This window comes from Betta splendens, chromosome 11, assembly GCF_900634795.4.
Source record: "Betta splendens chromosome 11, fBetSpl5.4, whole genome shotgun sequence".
NCBI classification, from domain to species: domain Eukaryota; kingdom Metazoa; phylum Chordata; class Actinopteri; order Anabantiformes; family Osphronemidae; genus Betta; species Betta splendens.
The window spans coordinates 14,241,144-14,259,215 of record NC_040891.2 but is presented as its reverse complement, the minus strand read 5'-3'; the positions used below and the strand labels follow the sequence as shown (position 1 = coordinate 14,259,215).

Here is an 18,072-nt window from a genome sequence, read left to right as displayed (position 1 = left end):
CGGGGGCAACCTCCAGCCTCACGGACACGGCCTCTGGCCACTAAACAGCAAGTCTGGTCAATTAGACGGGTGCACCCTGCAATTACGCCCCAGCCAGGTGCACCCTGTAATTGTGACTCCCACCAATCAGCACCATGACACCCAGGCAGGCCACGCCCAGGTCTCAGTGTCACTGTCTGCTCACTGCATGGAGATTTACCTTTACACTAGTACGATGGCACAGATTTAACTCAGGGGTTGTTCAGATTCCTTTTGTTAGGAAAGCAGACAAGACTGACGTCAGAGTCACACGAACCTGGCCACACATGGAAACTGAACACACACATATAGACACAGAACAGCTGTGGTTAAAGATGGAGACAGCTGGATGGGGTGAAACAGAGACAGAGTGGAGCCAGAGACAGACAGGAAGTGTAGATACCTCGGCAGCAGAAATAGCCAGGAGTGACTGTCACTGAGAGACACAAGAGACAGCGTGAAACAACTGCATGCTCTGGTGGAATGAAGAGTCTCACCCTCACACACACGTACGCACACGCACACACACACAAAGCTCATCAACTAACTGGTAAAGCCCCTGAAACATGTTCATAAATACGGGTCAGGATCTCTGCGTTTGCATGAGCGGCAACAGCCAGAGGGAAGGTCAGGAGAGAGAGGAGAGACGGTGGAAGACACAATGTTAGTCAGGTAGAAGTCTGCATGTCACAGCAACGAGGCCAGACCAACAAAACCAAAACAAAGGGGGAGGAAGATCCAGATAATGAGACGAGACCACAGGAAGGGAAGAAATCTGGAAGCAACACAGGAATAAACGGACCAAAACAAACAGGAAGGAGGGGAGAGAGAGGAGAAACCCAACCTATACGAGATGAGATGGAGCTACTGGAATCGGAGCGGAGAATCTTAAGTCCCGGATGTTGCACTGGGGAAAGAGAAGAAGGGGAGGGAGGGAGAAAGAGAGGGGGAGGAAGGAGGAGAGAACTGAACCATGCATCATGCAAATCTACTGTTATATTGAAGAGAATGAAAAAAGGAGAGACAGAGGAGAGAATCCACCCGAGTATATACAGGGACAAAATGGGACAGGATGATCGGTTCCGTCAGGACAACACACGATGGCTCAGAGGAACAGAGGTCCGGGGACTAAGAGAAATGCTGCAAAACAACCACATGGACTGTAGACGTCACTGGAGAGGAGTGAGACGATGCAGCGATTCACGAGTCGGGCGGAGGTGGAGACTCTGACTCAGGAGAAATGACTATGTTGTTACAGCGTGTTGTTTGTACAGAGATCAGTGTCTGAACAGAGAGACCAGGTGTGAGCGGGCGACAGGATCTCACCTCTGCACGGATCGTTCTTGACCAGGAACTCGTCCAGAGCCATCCAGCCGCCTCCCACTCGCACCATCACCGTGCTGCGCAGAATCCTCACCAGACGCAGCTGCTGGGAGTCACCGAACTGCAGCCGAGGGAGGAGAGAACGAGGAGGCAGGGATGAGAGGGAACACACAAAGAAATGACCCAGATCAGGTCACAGCTTCTACTGCATGCAGACAGAAACGCATGCACTGACAGTAAATCTGATCATTTTAGGCCCCGTTCACCAAACCACTCAAATCAAAGCACCATCATTTACAGCAGGAACCACTAGAATGCAGATACTTAGTCCAAAATGTCTTCACAGAAGTAAGTTTCTGAATTTGTCCAAGCAGCTTGATTTGCTTCCCAGCACCACACATCATCTAACCACTAATTAGCCCTCAGCCATGTCACTGTCGCCTGCCTCACACTGCACAATTTGTCAGTCAACACAAAGTCACAGCAGGAACAAGCGGACGGCGAAACCTGCTCCCGCGCTGCAAAGCCACAATGAAGCGCTTCTCTGAGGAACCACCGCACAGAATGAAGAGCGCTTCATTGGTGGAGAACGAGGAAGCAGATTTCACACGTCCACGGCAGCGTCCGACACTTTACCTGGTTTCCGAGGAAGAACTACAATAAATCCAGTGGACGAGCAGCAGACGAGGAAAAGGAGAAAGAAACAACATGGACTGTCAGTGTTTCAAATGGCATTTTTGGTTTATAACATAAAAACTGTCTGAAAATTTTGAATTTCTGTTATTTGAACGCAGAATTAGTGGCGAAGTGAAGAGATGCGAATGTTGGGATGTGATGTGAAAATGCAGCTGGTGATGATGATAATGAGATGGAAGCAAAGAGACAGAGTGAAGAAAAGCGACACACGCAGACACATTAATGGGTGTGGCTTCTCCCAGTGCCCTGGACACTGGAAACCATTATCCAGAGGATAATGATGGCGCGAGCGCTCGGCAGCGGTGGAAGTGGCAGCTCAACCAAGACAGAAGCTGCTGAGAACATTAGCCAGACATACACTCATGTCTGAGTCATGTTAATGATAAAAAGGTCAGCTGACAATCCTGAAGCGCTGTGAGATTATAAACATGTTACATCCATGATCAACTCAAATACACCATGAGAGCCATGATGTGAGATGGACGGCACATTCAATGCTGTGGAGTTAAGTCAGGAGGAGCGAGGTGTTAATGATGGACCAGCAGACACGCACAGCAGGAGGCTTCATCTCCTAAAAACCTACCCGGTATTTGTTCTCTCCAATCTGCTCCACCTGGAACCTCTTGGCACATTTACACTGGGCCACCTGCCGGGTCACCTGCACAACAACAGAGGGGTCAGTGAACGCCTCACGGCCGCCTACACGTTTGCCCGGGCGTCTCCCTTGCGTTGTTCTGACCTCGTCCTCTATTTTGTCTGCGTCTGTGGTCGGTCTGTACGCGTCTTTGTTGGGATGCAGAGCGGCAACGAACTCGTAGTAGTCGATGTAACCGTCTCCGTCCCGGTCAAAGATGTCCGCCACCGCCGTCATCTCCAGCTTACTGGTGGGAAACTCTGCACAGAAGCACGACATGGCTCATCCAGTGTCGTCCCCCGACCCCCACCCAGTCCCCAGCATCAAACCTACTGGACGCCAGGATGCCGTCGATGAACTCCTGCCGCGTGATCTTTCCATCCTGGTCCTTGTCGATGCGCCTGAAGAAGTCCATGACGCGGGACTTCTTGTGGTTCATCCAGCGCATGTACTTCTTCCTCCACACGTCGAAGTCGAAGTTGGCGAACTCTTTGAGCTGCAGGTTGGTTGATGAGTTCAGAGTCATGTTCATGGGTCATGGGTCACGTACCTGAGGATGGAGCGGCCGCCTACCTCCTCCAGCCGGTCCAGGCCGTCGTTGAGTTTGCGCTGGCGGTCCAGAGCCAGCAGCCACACCTGCTGCCACCTGGCACAGAGCTGGTTGAGCCGCGGGTTTCCTCCTGGAACCTGCACGGCCGCCTGCTGCTGCTGCTGCTGCTGCTGTTTACCTGCAGGCGTACACAGTCAGAGTGAGTCTTGAGTTTCTCTGAATGCGATGACTCATGTGAACTGTGTGCATCATCCAGGGACCACGATAATATTTGTTGAGTAGAAGTTAAACAGGGGTCGACTTACGAGCTCCTCTGCGCTCTGCGAGGCTGCTGGGAGGCTCCACCGTCTTCCTTTTGTAGGTCTTTGTCACTTTGTCAACATCCGGCTGTTTCCTTGTCATCTCCTCCATAAACATCTAAAAAACAACATGTCAGGGAGAAACACAGCTGTTAATGAAAAGCACAAACACAGTGAGGGTCAAGTCAACCTGAGGCCGCGTCTGTGTGTTTACGGAGCTACAAACAGCACCTGGTGCTCTGTGATGAGCGACTTCAGTTGTGGGATGTCCTGAGGAAGCGGCTCCGTGTCTCTCTGGACCAGCGTGGTTTCGGCCCACTGTAGCCATGACAACAGCTCCTCCAGCAGGTTTGCGTTGTTGAGCAGCTCAGTCAGCGCCGTCTCCAGTCGCTGCTCGTGCTGTTTGGCCCAGGTGAGAACCTGACGGCAGAAGGCACCGGTTTTAGAAACCAATTCTTGAAATGCATGATACTGAGGGTATTCAATAAATATGAGGCACTAAGGCTGTTTAAACTTAAACAATGAGCAGCTGTTTAACAGGTTTCAACAGGAAGCCTTTTCCTCCTCCGCACCTCTTCGAAGCGCGCCCTGATGATGGTTATCCAGTGTTTGATGGTAGTGATGGAGTCGGGGTGGCACACAGTCAGGATGCCCTCTCCCATGCCAGCAGCCTTGTTCACGTCCGCCCTCTTCTCCTCCACTGTGCTCATGAAGTCGCGGTGCGTGTGCAGCAGCGCCTGCAAAGTCTCCGCCTCCTCAGGGAGGACGCCGCGGAAACGAAGCGTCTGCTCCGCCTCCGACAGCCACTCCAGGAGCACCTGCACCGCCGTGCGGAACTCCTCCGCCTGGTGGACGTGAAACAAGATCACAGCGCTTTTAGTTCCACGCCAGAAGACGCGGTACCGTCGAATGGGCGTCACCCTGACCTGCTTCAGCGCCTGCTGCAGGCGGCTCTGCTTGGACACCGACAGGGCGCACACCGTGTCCCAGCGGTTGCTGAGCTCCTGAAGCTGAACTTTGACCCACGCCGTGTCATCGCGGCCGGTCTCCATCAGCTCCCGAGCCGAACGCTTCAGGGCCTGAATGTTGCCGGTCCGCTTGCCCAGTTCTTTTTGGAAAGCCTGCGTGTTTGAGATCAGACGGTGTGATGAAGGGTTTCCAGCGCAGACCCCGTATGATGCAAACCTTGACTAGTGCTCGCACCTTGTGTGAGTCCATGAGGTTGGACACCAGGTCCAAGTCTCCATGGACAGGCTGATCTTCAGCCAGCTGAGGTTCCACCCGGTACAACCAGTCAACCAGAGCCTGGAGAGCCTCTGCAAACTGGCCTGAGAACAGCAGGGCCTCTTCCAGCTTGTGTTGTCTGGAAGCAGGAAGTCAAACGATGACTTATTTTTTCTAACATTACAGAGAGACCAGTTTCAGTCCCGGTTCCTCCTCGTTACCTCTCCACACTCTTGCCGCAGACGGTGTCCCACTTGTCTCGAACCTCTCCAACCAGGTGATCCAGTTTCTGGGTGTCTGCAGGCAGCTGAGCCTTGTCCCTCATGGCCCTCCCAGACCTCACTGTGGTGTCGTAAACTGGTTGCTTGGATCCCAGCGCTTTCTGAAACTCCTGGACATTCACAGAGATTGTAGCCGGAATCAGAAATCCTGAACTCATGGAACTATATATCAACCTACATACAGCAGCACAGGTGAACGTGTGTCCAGGGTACCTTGTGTTTAGTCAGCTGCACTTTGATCTTGTCTGGCTCGTTGGAGATCTCCAGCTCTGAGTCCAGCCTTTTCTCGGCTTCTTCTAGCCAGTCGGTCAGCTTCCTCCAGGCCTCGTGGAACTAAACACACAAACAGTGATTATCTTCAACATGCACGCGTACAAGTGGCCTCAAAGCAGCTTTAGGAGGTGTGTACCTGTTTGGCTCGTTTCCGGGCCTCGTCGAGGTGTCGGCCGCGGTCCAGCGACCTTTGGACCAGCTTGTCCCAGCGAGCCTGGACGCTGAGCAGCAGGTTTTTAATGAGAACCACATCCTGCTTCAGACTGGCGAAGCGCAGCTGAGAGCCAGCCTTCTCCAGAGCAAGGACCTGCTCTCTGTGGGTGTTCACCTCGTTCACGAAAACCTGGACAAATAGGGACGAAAATACAGAGCGAGTTTACAACGAGAAAGCACAGATACAAAAAGGCAAAGGAGGGGTTTCATTTTAACAGTGTTTATACCTTGTGCTCGTCAATCTGAAAGAGAACCGTGTCCAGCATGAGGCTGGGGGGCTGCGCCATGTTCAGGGTCTGTTCAGCTTGTGTCAGCCAGTTGATGGTGTCCTGCAGAGACGTCTGGAAACCCGTTGCCAAGGCAACAGCCTCTTCCAGCTTAGCCTGTGAAACAGATTTTAAGGTTAGCGTCAAATGTGGAACAAAAAAGCCCAGAGGGCAAAGAGCCTTGTTTCCACACTGCCTCACCCGGCGGTCCTCCATCTTAGTGGTGAGACTGGCCCACTTGTTCTGCAGCATGGCCAGGTTCTGCTGGGTCTGGGTGGCCCCAGGTCCCGCTTCCTCTCCTCGAGCCAGAAGCATGGACTCGCCCTGGTCCAGGAGTCGGTGGTACTGGTCTGCTCGCTGAGACAGTAGAGCCTGAAGCTCCTGGAGACAGAGAAGATTCACGCATTAAATGATTGACAGGTGGTGACTTTGTTTAATGTGGTAATTGTTCACCTTTTGAATGATGTGGGATTAATACAAAGTGCACTAATGTGATTCTAGTTCCTGAGGTGTGTGTGTGTGATGCTGTGGGTAAAAGTGCTTGTGATTCTCCGTTACCATGTGTTGCTGTAGCTGCTCTCTGGCCGTTTCGGGGAGACCTCCTGTTGGTTTAGCGGCCGACAGCTGGCTTTCCGTCCTCCTCAGCCACTGGAGGAACTCCTCCAGCTCCCCATGAAAACCTTCAGCCTATAAGAAGAAAGAAATTCAGACAGAGTCAAAACTAAACAATGAACACGACCAACAACTCGTGAAGTTCTTGAGCATCACCTGCTGTAGCGCGGCCTCCAGGAGTTTCTGGCGCTCCTGGGTCTTGAGCAGCAGACTCTCCCAGCTCTGGTGGAGCTGGTCCAGCTGCTCCCTCAGGTGGCTGGCCTCGTCGCCAGGAGACGACTCCAGCAGCTCGGCGGCGGCGCTGTTGACAGTCTCCACCGTGGCGTGGTGGGACAGAACGTCGTTACGTAAAACCTGGGGCGGCAAATGTACAACAGTGAGACGCAGACAGCAGTAGACGCGCAGAAGCACTCATGGGCTTCAGACGTACGTGGTGTTTAGCCAGCTCGATTTCGATGGCCTTGGGGTCAGAGCTGACTGGACGCTGCGTGTCCAGGGTGGTGTGTGTGTGGCTCAGCCAGGCCTGGAGCTCAGACAGGGCGTGCTGGAACTGACCCAGAGCCAGCAGGGCGGCCTCGAGCTTGTGCTGTGTTGGAGGACAGATAGACGTTCGAGTTAAAAATAGGAACTCAAATATTTGGACAGCAAAGAGAAGCAGCTGTCAGAGAAACGCAAACCAAAAGAGACCAACATCGGCGGTTTTAAAGGAAACTGTGGAGAAAGCGTTTGCGGTCATGAGTGAAGTTTGCTGCTGCGTGTGGGTTTATGACCTGTCTTTGGGTGATTTTATCCCCCAGGTTGTCCCAGAGGTGTCGGAGCTCGGTCAGCGGCTCCTGGATCATGTCCTTGTCGGTCTGGTCTGAGACTTTCTTGAGCAGCAGCTCCCCCTGGTGGCAGAGCTTCTCCATGTCAATCTGCTGCTGGTAAACCTCCACCTTGTACTGCTGCTCAGGGACGACGCAAAGACGAGGAGAGAGAAAGACGAGGTGAAGAAGCGGGTCACCGCTTGTACAAATACTGTGTCAGAGTAGTTTACAGCAAGACATCTTTATTACTCTAAATGTGCTAAGCACTGGATTGCTTATATGATAATGTGTCTGAGGGTGAATTTCTTGTGCCAACCTTGAGCTCTTCGATCTGCTGTTTGACAGTTCCCAGGTCAGTTCCCACAGTGGACATTTCACACAGTTTGATCACGGCGTTGTCCAGGTAGTCGAACATAGACTGGAAGTGACACAAAACTTCACATCACTACCTGTAAAACTTCTGTAAAGAACCTCTAAATGCTTCACAGTTAAGTGGATGAAAATGTAGCTGTTGATTTCAGGGTCCGGTCAAACTGCTGCGTACACACCTGCAGAGCATCCTGATACTGCACAGATGCCGCCATGGCCTCCTCCAGCCTCTCCATCCTCTCCTTCCACGTCCGGTTTAGACCCTCCCAGGCAGCATTCATCTGAGAGACAAACAGGTGGACGTACGTTAGAGGCGCATCACAGTATGACGCCACTGAATATGGCACTGAATTCTGACCTCATCAATAGTCTTCTTCACTTCAGGCTTCTCGGTTTCCCCACAGGCAAAGATGAGGTCAGCCCCCAGGGTCCTGACAAACTCCAGCTCCTCTCTCAAACCGTCCGTCTCAGCCTTAATGGCCTGAGGAGGGGCAGAGGAGGACCACGATGAGTCAATGAGGATAAAAACCCTGCACTTCAGAAAATGCATCCTTGACTCTGTTCCTCATACCTCGGCAGCCTCAATCTGCTGCTTGATGAGGGAGGGGTCCACACCCGGGTCCTCCAGTTCTCTTACAATATCCTGGGAGTCTCTGAGCGTGCTCAGTAGCGCCGCCACGTCGGCCCAGAACTTCCCGGCGAGGTCAAGGACATCGTTCAGCTTCCCCTCCCTGTCCTCGGCCCGCTGCCGGATCTCATCCCACAGAGAGCGTAGGCGCAGGAGGCGGGAGCGAACGGCTGAGGAGAGAGGAGTCAAGTTTAAATGAGCCGCTAGGAGAAGGTTTGGCTTCATCTTTGTCTGCTTGGCACCAACAAAACCAACATTGGCCTTGGCTGAGTAACAGTTCAGGCAGTCACACACGATTAGCCTGTTTGACTCTGCCTGCCAGCCCAAGTCGCTCGTCCGTCACTCACCCTGAGCTGCGGGGTCGTCGTGAGCGGCCCGTCCGATGAGCTCCTCCCCGCGGGAGCAGAGGGCGGAGAAGCTTGGCAGCAGTTTGTCCAGCTCCAGGCCCTGCGATCGGTGCTCCGCCAGCTGCTCCCTTATCTTCTCCACCTCTGCTGCCACCGGGGGAGGCTGCCGCAGCCGCTGCACCGCCCCCTCCAGGGTCTCCAACAGAGGGTCCATCTTGTCATGAAACTGAGGGAGGCGGAAGACGAAGGAGTGGGTTGAGGTCGTTGGTTTGGGTTATTGATAAAATACTGAGACATTATGTGGGTGTTTAACCATCTGTGGCCGAGAGCAGGGACACAGTGAATAGATGGAAGAATTTAAAGTTCTCATCAATCATTAATTAACTGTCACTGATGTCATTCTGGTTGTGTAACAAAAAGCTGGGTTTGATCTACCACCATGAGAAGCTACTAAGTGCTGAGTGAAGGAGGTTCTGATGCATCTGACTGAATCACTCCATCACTCTATAACAACAAATTAATTGGAACCACAAGAGAAATGTTTGTGATGTAAAAATCAGCACTGAACAGAAAACACTTAAGTTTAGACTAAATCAATCATCACAGTGAAGCATGTCAGTTTTTGACTACAGATAATTAGAGCTCAGACTTTGGCTGTTAGACACGTGATTCAAATCAACTTTGAATCAATACAGTCTTTGTGAGATTAGTAATAGTTGGTAACAAGACTTGTTGGTGTTAGCGTTCCTTTTTTGTTAGTTGATCAAATCATGTGTCGTGATCCCAGCCTCAGTCATTGGTCTTACCTCTACCAGCTGGGTGATTGCAGTGAGCAGTGACCATGGAGAAAATGGTGGCAACACACACAGCATATCCACAATGAAGGAGGGATGGGATGGAGGGGAACGGGTTGCAGGGATGAGGGAGGAGGGGGGGGGGGGGGGGGGGGGGGGGAAGGTTAACGCAGGGAGGTTAAAGGATGAGGAGAGAGGTTTAGGGTGGGTGAGGGGTGAGGACAGCGTGGTGTAAAAGGTGCAGGTGGAGGGAAATAAGCAGCAAGTGGATCAATTGAAAGGGGATGGAGGGTGGAGAAACAATATAATGAGTTAAAATCAGAAACATGCATAAAGTCCAAAACATCAGGCAACTAACAATTAAATGTCATGACACAAAAATAACTAAAAAGTAAAATGCCTGAATAAAACTAGTGATATAAAGAAAACATGATATGATGAGGAGACCAAACTGATCTTCATCAACTTTGAGCTAAATAAATCAGTGAAATGTAACTTTAGCTAAACTTGTGATGCTGCACGATAAATCCCGGTTATTGTGAGTGAGACAAGCAAACGCATAATGCAGTTAATACATCAGCCTCCACTGCTTTGACAGTACAGAAGGTCTAGTCCAAACCCAGTTCTCTGGTGCTACGCTGTGACGTACCTGCACAGACTGGGACACGGCCTCGTCAAGCGCGGCCGCTCGACCTTTCACCTCCTCTTTAATAGCCAGGTAGCGCCTCTCGGCCTCGGTGTAGCGCTGCGTCACCGTGGCCCCCTCCTGCGTGCTGAGCTCAGCCAGCCGGGGTCCGATCTTCAGCAGCTTGTCGATGTGGGGCTTGTGCTCTGCGATGGACTCTCTGAGCAGCTGCACACAGTAAAAACTGGTCATTAATGAGAAGACAGATTAACAGAGCGCTAAAGCTGGAGCACTTCGTCCTTTTACCCTCATCTGGTCTTGTTGTAGCCGGAGAGCGTCTGTGTCTATGGCTGGAGGAGGCAGCTGCGTGATGAGGGTCTCCGTCTCGCCCAGCCATGGCTCCAGCTCTTCGTACGTTTCCCAGAACCGACCCACTAGAACCTGGGCCTGCTCCAGAGCTGAAAACCGTTCGCTGTGGCTCTGGCTCACTGCATCGTATCGAGCACTCAAAGACTCAGTCTTTATCTGAAGAAGAAACAGAGGAATGTGCACATGGGGTCACTGCATCCTTCACGCTAACCAAATCCCAAACCCGTTCGCTTATTCGCAGTCTCTCCTCATGCTACAGTAACTGACCATCAGCGCATCCTTCTGGGCATCACTGCAGGTCTCCAGTATCTCGTCCCTGGTACCAAGCAGCTGATCCACGGTGTCTTTGTGCCGGATGATGTCGATATTAAAAGCCCTCTGCACCTGCAGCTGGGCCACGGTCACATCAGGCTCCAGACTCAGGGGCCCCAGAGACGCCAACTTCCGCTCCGTCTCCCCGACCCACGCCAGCTCCGCATCCACAGCCTCCTCGTACTGGGGGAAGACATGTAGGTCACGTTTAGCAGTAGATTTGTATGTTTTACTGTTGCTACTAAGGCTTGTGTTAAACCGCCTGCAGCACCTGTTGCGACCTCTGGATGGCGGCCTGCACCAGCTGCACCCGTTGCGTGATGGTTTCATCCGCCTGGCGGTAGCGTTGGTTGGCATCGGCGACCAGGCGGTCCAGGCCTTCGCGGGCTCGCCACGGCACCAGGTCCAGCAGGGCGTTGCCCACCTCGTTGAGCGTATCCAGCACCAGACGCTTCTCCGCAGACACTTTCTTCAGCTCCTGCAGAACGGTTCATGAAACATGGGTTTTAAAGCAGCCAAGATTTAACATGCAACAATCATTCGCGTTTGCAAACTGTTATGAGCTCCCAGAAACCAGTGTTTCTATGGTAACATCTAAAATTGTCAGCTCAAACATGCACTTATATTACATGTTTATTTCCAATAGTGCCTATTATTTCATATTGGGAAATCGTTTTTACCAATTCAACAAATAATTATCACTCTTGTGGAAATGCTTCTTAAAACCAATCCCTTCAAACCCATCCTCCACGTCTCCTCGCCCACCTTCTGTCTCTCCTGGTAGGCGGGGGTTGCGTCAGGCTCCGCGGTGCTCAGCTCTGCCTCCACACCGTCCAGCCACTGGTTGAGGTCGTCGTGAGCGCTGGCGAAGCGCGTGGAGAGCTGCAGGGCCTGTTCCAGGGTGCGCAGAGCCTTGCTGCTGCTCGCCGTCATCTCAGCATAACGGGACTTGATGCCGTCGAGCTTCTCCTGGATGAGCAGGACCTCCTCACCTGCAGAAGCACACATACGGGTAGAAGCTTTAGCATTCATAAGGAGATATTTATAAAGAGGTGAAGATGGTGTCCAGGGGTCTGCGTTTACCTGTGGTCTGCTTGAGTAAGGCTTGTCCATTCTTAATGGCCTGGTCCACCGTCTTTTTTCTGCTCAGGATCTCATCATTTAGAGACTGGGAGGAGACAGATTTAGCACACGTGAGCAGCATGTACACTTCACGTCACGAATCACGCCAACAGAATCATTGGACCCCAACAATGCATCCACACTGTGCCTCCATGAAGTCGTACCAGAGAGTGCTCGTGCTGCGCGGCCAGCAGCTGTGGCTGATAGCCCTGGACCGAGACCTGAGCCAGCCTCTGAGCCACCTCTGCCAGCCAGTTCAGCACCTCCACCTCCTCCTCCCCAAACAGCTGAGCGTTGGCCAGCGCCTGCTCCAGCAGGCCGGCCCGCACGCTGCACCAGCGGGCCAGCTCAGAGTGGCCCGTCCTCACCGCCCCCACGCGCTCCCCCAGCCAGCCGCGGTCGGCCGCACAGCTGAGCGGCGTCAGCGACTGGCTGAGGCGCTCGAGGCGGTCAACCTCAGCTTCTCGCGAGGACACGTCCTCTTGGAGCGCCTGGGAAGTGTGTGTGTACGTAAGTTTGCATTCATGAGTGTGTGCATATAGGATGAGGAGATGAAAAAGAGAACAGAAAGACATGAGAAGAACTCAAATGATGAGCATGTAAATGCAAAATCATAGATCAACAGGAAAATAAAACAAACAAATGAGTGACTGAAAAACTTAAAAGATGAGAAGTAAAACATTTATGATGTGAACTTGGGACAAGACATGTTTGGATTGTAGATGAAAGCGGTGTGGATTTTATGTCCTACTGCTTTTACTTAGGCACATTTCCTTGGAGTGAAACCGAAGTAGAGGAGCATTTTAATAAGACTGAAAGCGCGTGTCTGTCAGATCCAGATCTTCTCCCTTAGGACACAGAGCTGGAATCCCAACTATATTTAAAGTCTCCAATGATTTTCTTCTCAGCGAATAAATCTCCCGAATGAACAGTGACGTACGTCTGACTTGAACTTGGCGAAGCATTTCAGCAGCTACAGTGAAAGCAGCTCCCTATGAATCCAGTCAGAGCAGACACACGTCCCGTCTCTGCTCTTTCACACCACCGTCTCACCAACTCTACCTTGTGCCTGATGATCTGCTGGGAGATCTTGGCGGTCTGCGTTCCCATGGGCTCCGCGGAGCTGAGGCGCCTCTCGGTGGCGCTCAGCCATTCTCCCAGTGGCTCCAGAGCCTCGTGGAACTGGAGTGCCAAAACCTGCAGCTCCTCCAACTGCCTCTGCCTGAGGGTCCACACGGAGGAATGATTTATTAGGAATGTAAGGCTTTCACATTATTTAATGCTTCAAGTTATGTTGGACCCAACTTTGTGCCATAGAGCTGTTGTTACGTTACTCACACCTTTATTAAACCTGCATGATATATAATTACATTTGAATCCTATAAACATGTCAACTTTATTATTGTTGGGTTCTGAATGGTGGGGGACAGAACACTGTACTGTGTGTGTGTGTGTGTGTGTGTGTGTGTGTGTGTGTGTGTGTGTGTGTGTGTGTGCAGAGACACAATATTATCTGTTAGTGTTAATACCAGACCCTGCAATAAATCACAGACATGACTGATATGTTTATATCTTGCCCTGCAGCTCGTGTCAGACAGGAAAGTGTTGTAAATATTAAAGTTTGTGACGGCAAGCAGACGTGCGCCCAAAAGAATCTGTCCGTTCTGTAACAGAAAGGCATCTGAAGTTACTGTGGACCACAGGAACCAGTGGTAATGATAGAATTATTATTTCAAAGTGTAGCTCTGTAGCGGGAAATAAACCACAGCTTGCTGTTGAGGTGAACCACTGATTACGTTCCCAAACCACATATTCACAGCGAGACCAATCTGCACCTCTGAGTTCTGTGATATCGTCTGTGCTGAAAATGAACCCTGCAGCATCCAGCGTCAGGGTGAAGATGGAGCTCTATCATGGCTAAAGACCACGAGGCTGCTACAACGTTAACGTCAGCACACACTCACCTGGCGCTGGCCTTATCCAGCAGGTCTGTCCACCGCTCTGCCAGACTCTTGAGCTGAGTCTGGATCTTCTCTTGGTCCTGAGTGTCTGCTGTGGCTGCGATTCTCTGGCCTTCAGCACGAATCATCTCCACCGTCGGCCTGCGGTCGTCCAGCAGCCTTTGGAGCAGCTGGAGGGTAAATAAGACTGGATATAACACTGAACAGTGACATTTAGAGTTTTAAATAGGGCCTAGCTGTTTTTACCTTAAACCCCAGTATTTCCAACGGTAAAGTGGCTTCAGAGCTCAGTTCACTCTGTTTTTAAGCCAAACTGTGACAGGACTCTGTCACGCGTGTGAACACTGATCGCTGCCTCAGACTACAGACCTCTCATGTGCACAAACACAGGAAGTGTACATTGGATAAACAGGGAAAAGTGTGTGTCTAAAAACAATACAAATCCTCAAAGTGTGTGTGTGTGTGTGTGTGTGTGTTGCCTGTGTGACTGACTGGCAGACGGTCAACTGGGGCCACTGGGATGCCAGGCTGACGGATCATTGAGTGTGTGTGTGTGTGTGTGTGTGTGTGTGTGTGTGTGTGTGTGTGTGTGTGTGTGTGTGTGTGTGTGTGTGTGTGTGTGTGTGTGTGTGTGTTGTGTGTGTGCGCGTGCACACACATTCAAATTCAGATTCCTGTTGTTTGTAGCTGAAGGGCACCGAGGGCGTTTCAATTACAATCATATATTTTCATTTTCATAATATCATTTGAGGAGTAAATGATCTAGAAGATTCAATCCTTGGCAGAGTTAAGAGTTAAGACATTTCACCAGCAAAGCAGAATGTACTTTGGCTCGGTCGTGCTTCTGTTACCTTTTGTTCCTGGATCTGAGCCTTGACTACGCGGTACTCTGCAGACGGAGGCTTCTGATTGGCCACCAGCTCTTCTGTGTCACTCAGCCAGCTCAACAGCGGCTCCAGAGCATCCTGGAACTTCCCACAATGCAACAGGGCCTCCTGCAGCTGGGCGATTCGCTCTGCCACCTAAAGAAGGGCGAGACAATGGTGGTGATTAGATCGAAGCAGTAAATATGAGGTTGAAGATGTTCTTCTATGCGAGGACGTAACCGAAGGCGAGTGAGTCGTACCCGCTTGTTCAGTGAGTTCCATCTGAGGTTGGTCGTCTCCAGGTCGTGCTCCAGTGCCTGGGTGTCGGTGTGCTTGCCGGCGCTCTGGATCAGACCCTGACCCACTGCGTTGACGTGCTGCAGCTTCGGTTGAATGCTGTCCACCTGCTCCCTCTCCACAGCCTGCAAGAGAAGAAGACATTGTGCATGTCGTTAGGAAGTCACTGACTTATGGGACGGCCACATTAATGGATGGTTAAAATAAAGACAAAGCATGAGCACTACACTGACTCTGAACAACAATGGAGCTTAGACTGCCTAATTGAGTGCATTGTTCAGTAGAACAGCAGTCAGCAGAGAAAAATACACCACAGGAAGCAAACTGTCCCACATTATATAGACGTGAGTGGATATTAGCAGATGAAAGATAAACAGAGGGATGTGCATAGATACGAGAGAAGCAGACAGAAAGGAACCCAGAGAAATGAGGGTGGAGGCGGCAGAAAAAGGAGTGGGTGAGGGGATTATGGGGATTAGTGGGTTAGATGAGGAAGGGGCTGGCTGGAAAAGGCTGAGTCGACAGCAGACACACTGCAGAGTACACTGGCACAGACACGCAACCAAACACATGGGCCTGCACTAACACACATTCATATCGCACACAGGCACGACTTGGCCTGTCTGGCCACATTACTCACACACGCCACAACCATCTTGTGATGACAATAGAAGCAGCCGACCGACACTAAAGACGCCCAGACTGGACCAAAGAGACAGAGCAGCAGCCAAGACGGCTTCTCTGTCAAAGGAAGCGAGTGCACTTCATCCACACGTCGGCTGTGATGCCTGTTAAAGCTCAGGTTCATGTGGAGTTTGGAACATTCCAAAGCAATAAATGTGATCAGTGAGTGGACGACAATCCAATAAGCTCTTTTGACCCTGTGTCCCTTAACGGACCCTTTCATCCGGCTGGATTCCTCTGAACTGTCCTACTGTATCCAACAAGTTCCCGGATCCACATAAGCACAGAACAATTTCCACAATTCCACAGCATCCTAGCTTTTCCCGAACCAGTGGGGACAAACACAACCGTTCGTCTACGAGGGTCTGTGGTGGTGATGTGGGGTCACGGTCATAAACGCTAGAGCTGAGAGAGAATCGGAGCTGATGGTTTGTAATGCAGCCAAATGGCCACACAATGAGTAGGAGAAACACAAACAAGCAGACATGCACCACAAGGACACGCACACGGATCGGATTTTGGTAAATCCAGGGCTTCGGGGAGGGGGAGCCGCTGTAACAAAACCAAGCGGGGAACTGTTGAAGTGACGACGAGGGAAAATGTGAAAATAAAAGGGTTGGATTTGAGTGAAATGCCACGAGAGCCTGGAGGAACATGGCAGAACACGGAGAACTGACGTGGGTGTCCGAAAATGAAATATCAACCATGAACTGAACACAAGTGCATCAAAAGCAGCAGAACATGTCTATGACATAAATATTCAAGCTCTGGTCCTCATATTATTATTAAATCTGCTAACAGCCAGATTTGATGCGATGTGTTTACAGACCTGCAGCTGAACACTAACACGGAGTTGCTCATGCAGATTGGATGGAAGTAGTTCAGCTGGAACCTGTTTGAGCTGTAATCAGAGGGTTTACAGGTTGCAGCTCATCTGCTTCAAATATGGCATCGAACTGCAGCTTCGTCACAGCGAGCATTTGCAATCGCACAACAAACGCGTTGTACAGGTACAAACCTCGATTAAATATGAATGAGCGGTGAGTGCGTGCGTGTGTGTGTTTGCAGCTGTGTTGTGGTGACGGGCGTCACTGCTGCCTGGAACAGGAAGTCTGTCAACCAGAACAACAATAACTACAGCCATGACCCGCTCCACCCTGCACCTCAGCCTGGTGTGTGTGAGCGGACACAAGAGGAAAAAACAGGGAAAGTGGAGGCCATCCATCATCTGCGCACACACTGGGATGTGTCACAGGTCGTGTGTGCTTACATTTCTGTCTATTCTCCCTCTTCTTCTGTCGTGTGGTGTTTTTTTCTCTTTGTCTCTATTTCAGCCGCCCTCGCTCTCCTCGCTCGCTCACTCTCTCACCAGCTCAGCGTGGTTGAATCCACTAAAGCAGAGCTCTGGAAAATGTCCCACATACTTGTCGTTCCTCCCAACCTCAGCCTGCACTCAGCAACACACACACACACACACACACACACACACACACACACACACACACACACACACACACACACACACACACACACACACACACACACACACACACACACACACACACACACACACACACACACACACACACACACACACACACACACACGTCGTACTGCTCTCATATCCGTCCTTCCCGCTATCTCTCCATCTTGACCACAATCCCACAGTAGGTTTCTCACTCCAGCCACAGTTCAGAGTGGACGGGCGATAAAAACGCTGGGACGAAAGCAGTTCTGAGTGAAGCAGGGACACGAGGGGCCGATAGCGGCTAAGACTGTTTGACTGATACGCCTGGTTAAACAGGGATCAGTCTGAGAAGCTGGTGAAAGCCCATAAAGATTAATGAATTGATAGTTTTTAATGTTTGGCAGGAAAACAGAACATTTTCCCTTTGATCTGTGCCAGAACGAGTGGATTAAAACAAGTTTGATAAAAGCTGGCCGCCCACACGGAGTCTGCTGCTTTTGGAGCTTTTTCCTCCACTGTCTCCTGGTGCTGCTCTGGTGTTTCCTATAGAAATCGGTTTAATTCTATTCATTTTTGCATTGGGTGAAAATGCCTGATTTCTACCAAACCTTCCTTCCTGTGAAGTGATCAGAGCTACAGGTAAAATGCTGGTACACGGTGGGTGGTACATGGAACAGATTTGAAAACAAATGCTGCTGGATTTGGAGCGAGGCCAAGTGAACGACTCCCACACAAACAGAAACCACTGCAGGTGTTTACTGTATGAAGCATCGCTTTGCTTCCACTGCGTGAGAAGAGTCGAGCGAGAAACGATGACTGAATTAGCCGCTGATGAAGTGCGACATCGCTCTAACTGGAAGCAGCCGGGTCAAATACTGAGGCCGAGTGTGAGAGCTCTGTGTAACTTAATAACACATTTGGCTCAAGCCAAACACACTAATTGTGCTAAACTGAATTAAACGAGTGAGACGAATGAGGCTGTAGATTCTGCTGTGTGAGCGTATGGGGCTATATTTAGCAGGCATCTGTTAAGCT

At 51.0% G+C, this 18,072-nt stretch overlaps 1 protein-coding gene across 31 annotated transcripts in view; it reads right to left on the bottom strand.

Annotated features, from left to right (window-relative positions):
- The window catches only part of macf1a (microtubule actin crosslinking factor 1a), a 137,059-nt gene that overhangs the window by 4,741 nt on the left and 114,246 nt on the right, over positions 1 to 18,072 (bottom strand). For 13 of the 31 annotated variants that reach the window (XM_055513007.1, XM_055513008.1, XM_029166137.3 and 10 more), the window contains 39 exons: positions 14,849 to 15,010; positions 14,574 to 14,744; positions 13,726 to 13,892; positions 12,824 to 12,983; positions 11,926 to 12,252; positions 11,723 to 11,807; positions 11,405 to 11,631; positions 10,911 to 11,117; positions 10,595 to 10,822; positions 10,265 to 10,483; positions 9,983 to 10,186; positions 9,346 to 9,354; positions 8,540 to 8,765; positions 8,136 to 8,362; positions 7,923 to 8,045; positions 7,744 to 7,845; positions 7,512 to 7,613; positions 7,160 to 7,333; positions 6,820 to 6,975; positions 6,546 to 6,743; positions 6,336 to 6,464; positions 5,979 to 6,158; positions 5,739 to 5,894; positions 5,435 to 5,641; positions 5,239 to 5,358; positions 4,966 to 5,135; positions 4,724 to 4,883; positions 4,447 to 4,641; positions 4,093 to 4,365; positions 3,752 to 3,940; positions 3,527 to 3,638; positions 3,245 to 3,399; positions 3,005 to 3,167; positions 2,777 to 2,931; positions 2,621 to 2,695; positions 1,978 to 1,995; positions 1,345 to 1,462; positions 863 to 925; positions 422 to 454 (listed from right to left, as the gene is read on the bottom strand). In XM_055513007.1, the coding sequence (XP_055368982.1) occupies positions 422 to 454; positions 863 to 925; positions 1,345 to 1,462; positions 1,978 to 1,995; positions 2,621 to 2,695; positions 2,777 to 2,931; positions 3,005 to 3,167; positions 3,245 to 3,399; positions 3,527 to 3,638; positions 3,752 to 3,940; positions 4,093 to 4,365; positions 4,447 to 4,641; positions 4,724 to 4,883; positions 4,966 to 5,135; positions 5,239 to 5,358; positions 5,435 to 5,641; positions 5,739 to 5,894; positions 5,979 to 6,158; positions 6,336 to 6,464; positions 6,546 to 6,743; positions 6,820 to 6,975; positions 7,160 to 7,333; positions 7,512 to 7,613; positions 7,744 to 7,845; positions 7,923 to 8,045; positions 8,136 to 8,362; positions 8,540 to 8,765; positions 9,346 to 9,354; positions 9,983 to 10,186; positions 10,265 to 10,483; positions 10,595 to 10,822; positions 10,911 to 11,117; positions 11,405 to 11,631; positions 11,723 to 11,807; positions 11,926 to 12,252; positions 12,824 to 12,983; positions 13,726 to 13,892; positions 14,574 to 14,744; positions 14,849 to 15,010 (6,145 nt within the window). The remainder of the gene's footprint in view (positions 1 to 421; positions 455 to 862; positions 926 to 1,344; positions 1,463 to 1,977; positions 1,996 to 2,620; positions 2,696 to 2,776; positions 2,932 to 3,004; positions 3,168 to 3,244; positions 3,400 to 3,526; positions 3,639 to 3,751; positions 3,941 to 4,092; positions 4,366 to 4,446; positions 4,642 to 4,723; positions 4,884 to 4,965; positions 5,136 to 5,238; positions 5,359 to 5,434; positions 5,642 to 5,738; positions 5,895 to 5,978; positions 6,159 to 6,335; positions 6,465 to 6,545; positions 6,744 to 6,819; positions 6,976 to 7,159; positions 7,334 to 7,511; positions 7,614 to 7,743; positions 7,846 to 7,922; positions 8,046 to 8,135; positions 8,363 to 8,539; positions 8,766 to 9,345; positions 9,355 to 9,982; positions 10,187 to 10,264; positions 10,484 to 10,594; positions 10,823 to 10,910; positions 11,118 to 11,404; positions 11,632 to 11,722; positions 11,808 to 11,925; positions 12,253 to 12,823; positions 12,984 to 13,725; positions 13,893 to 14,573; positions 14,745 to 14,848; positions 15,011 to 18,072) is intronic. The other 18 variants (XM_029166146.3, XM_029166131.3, XM_029166134.3 and 15 more) reach the window with 12 other exon arrangements.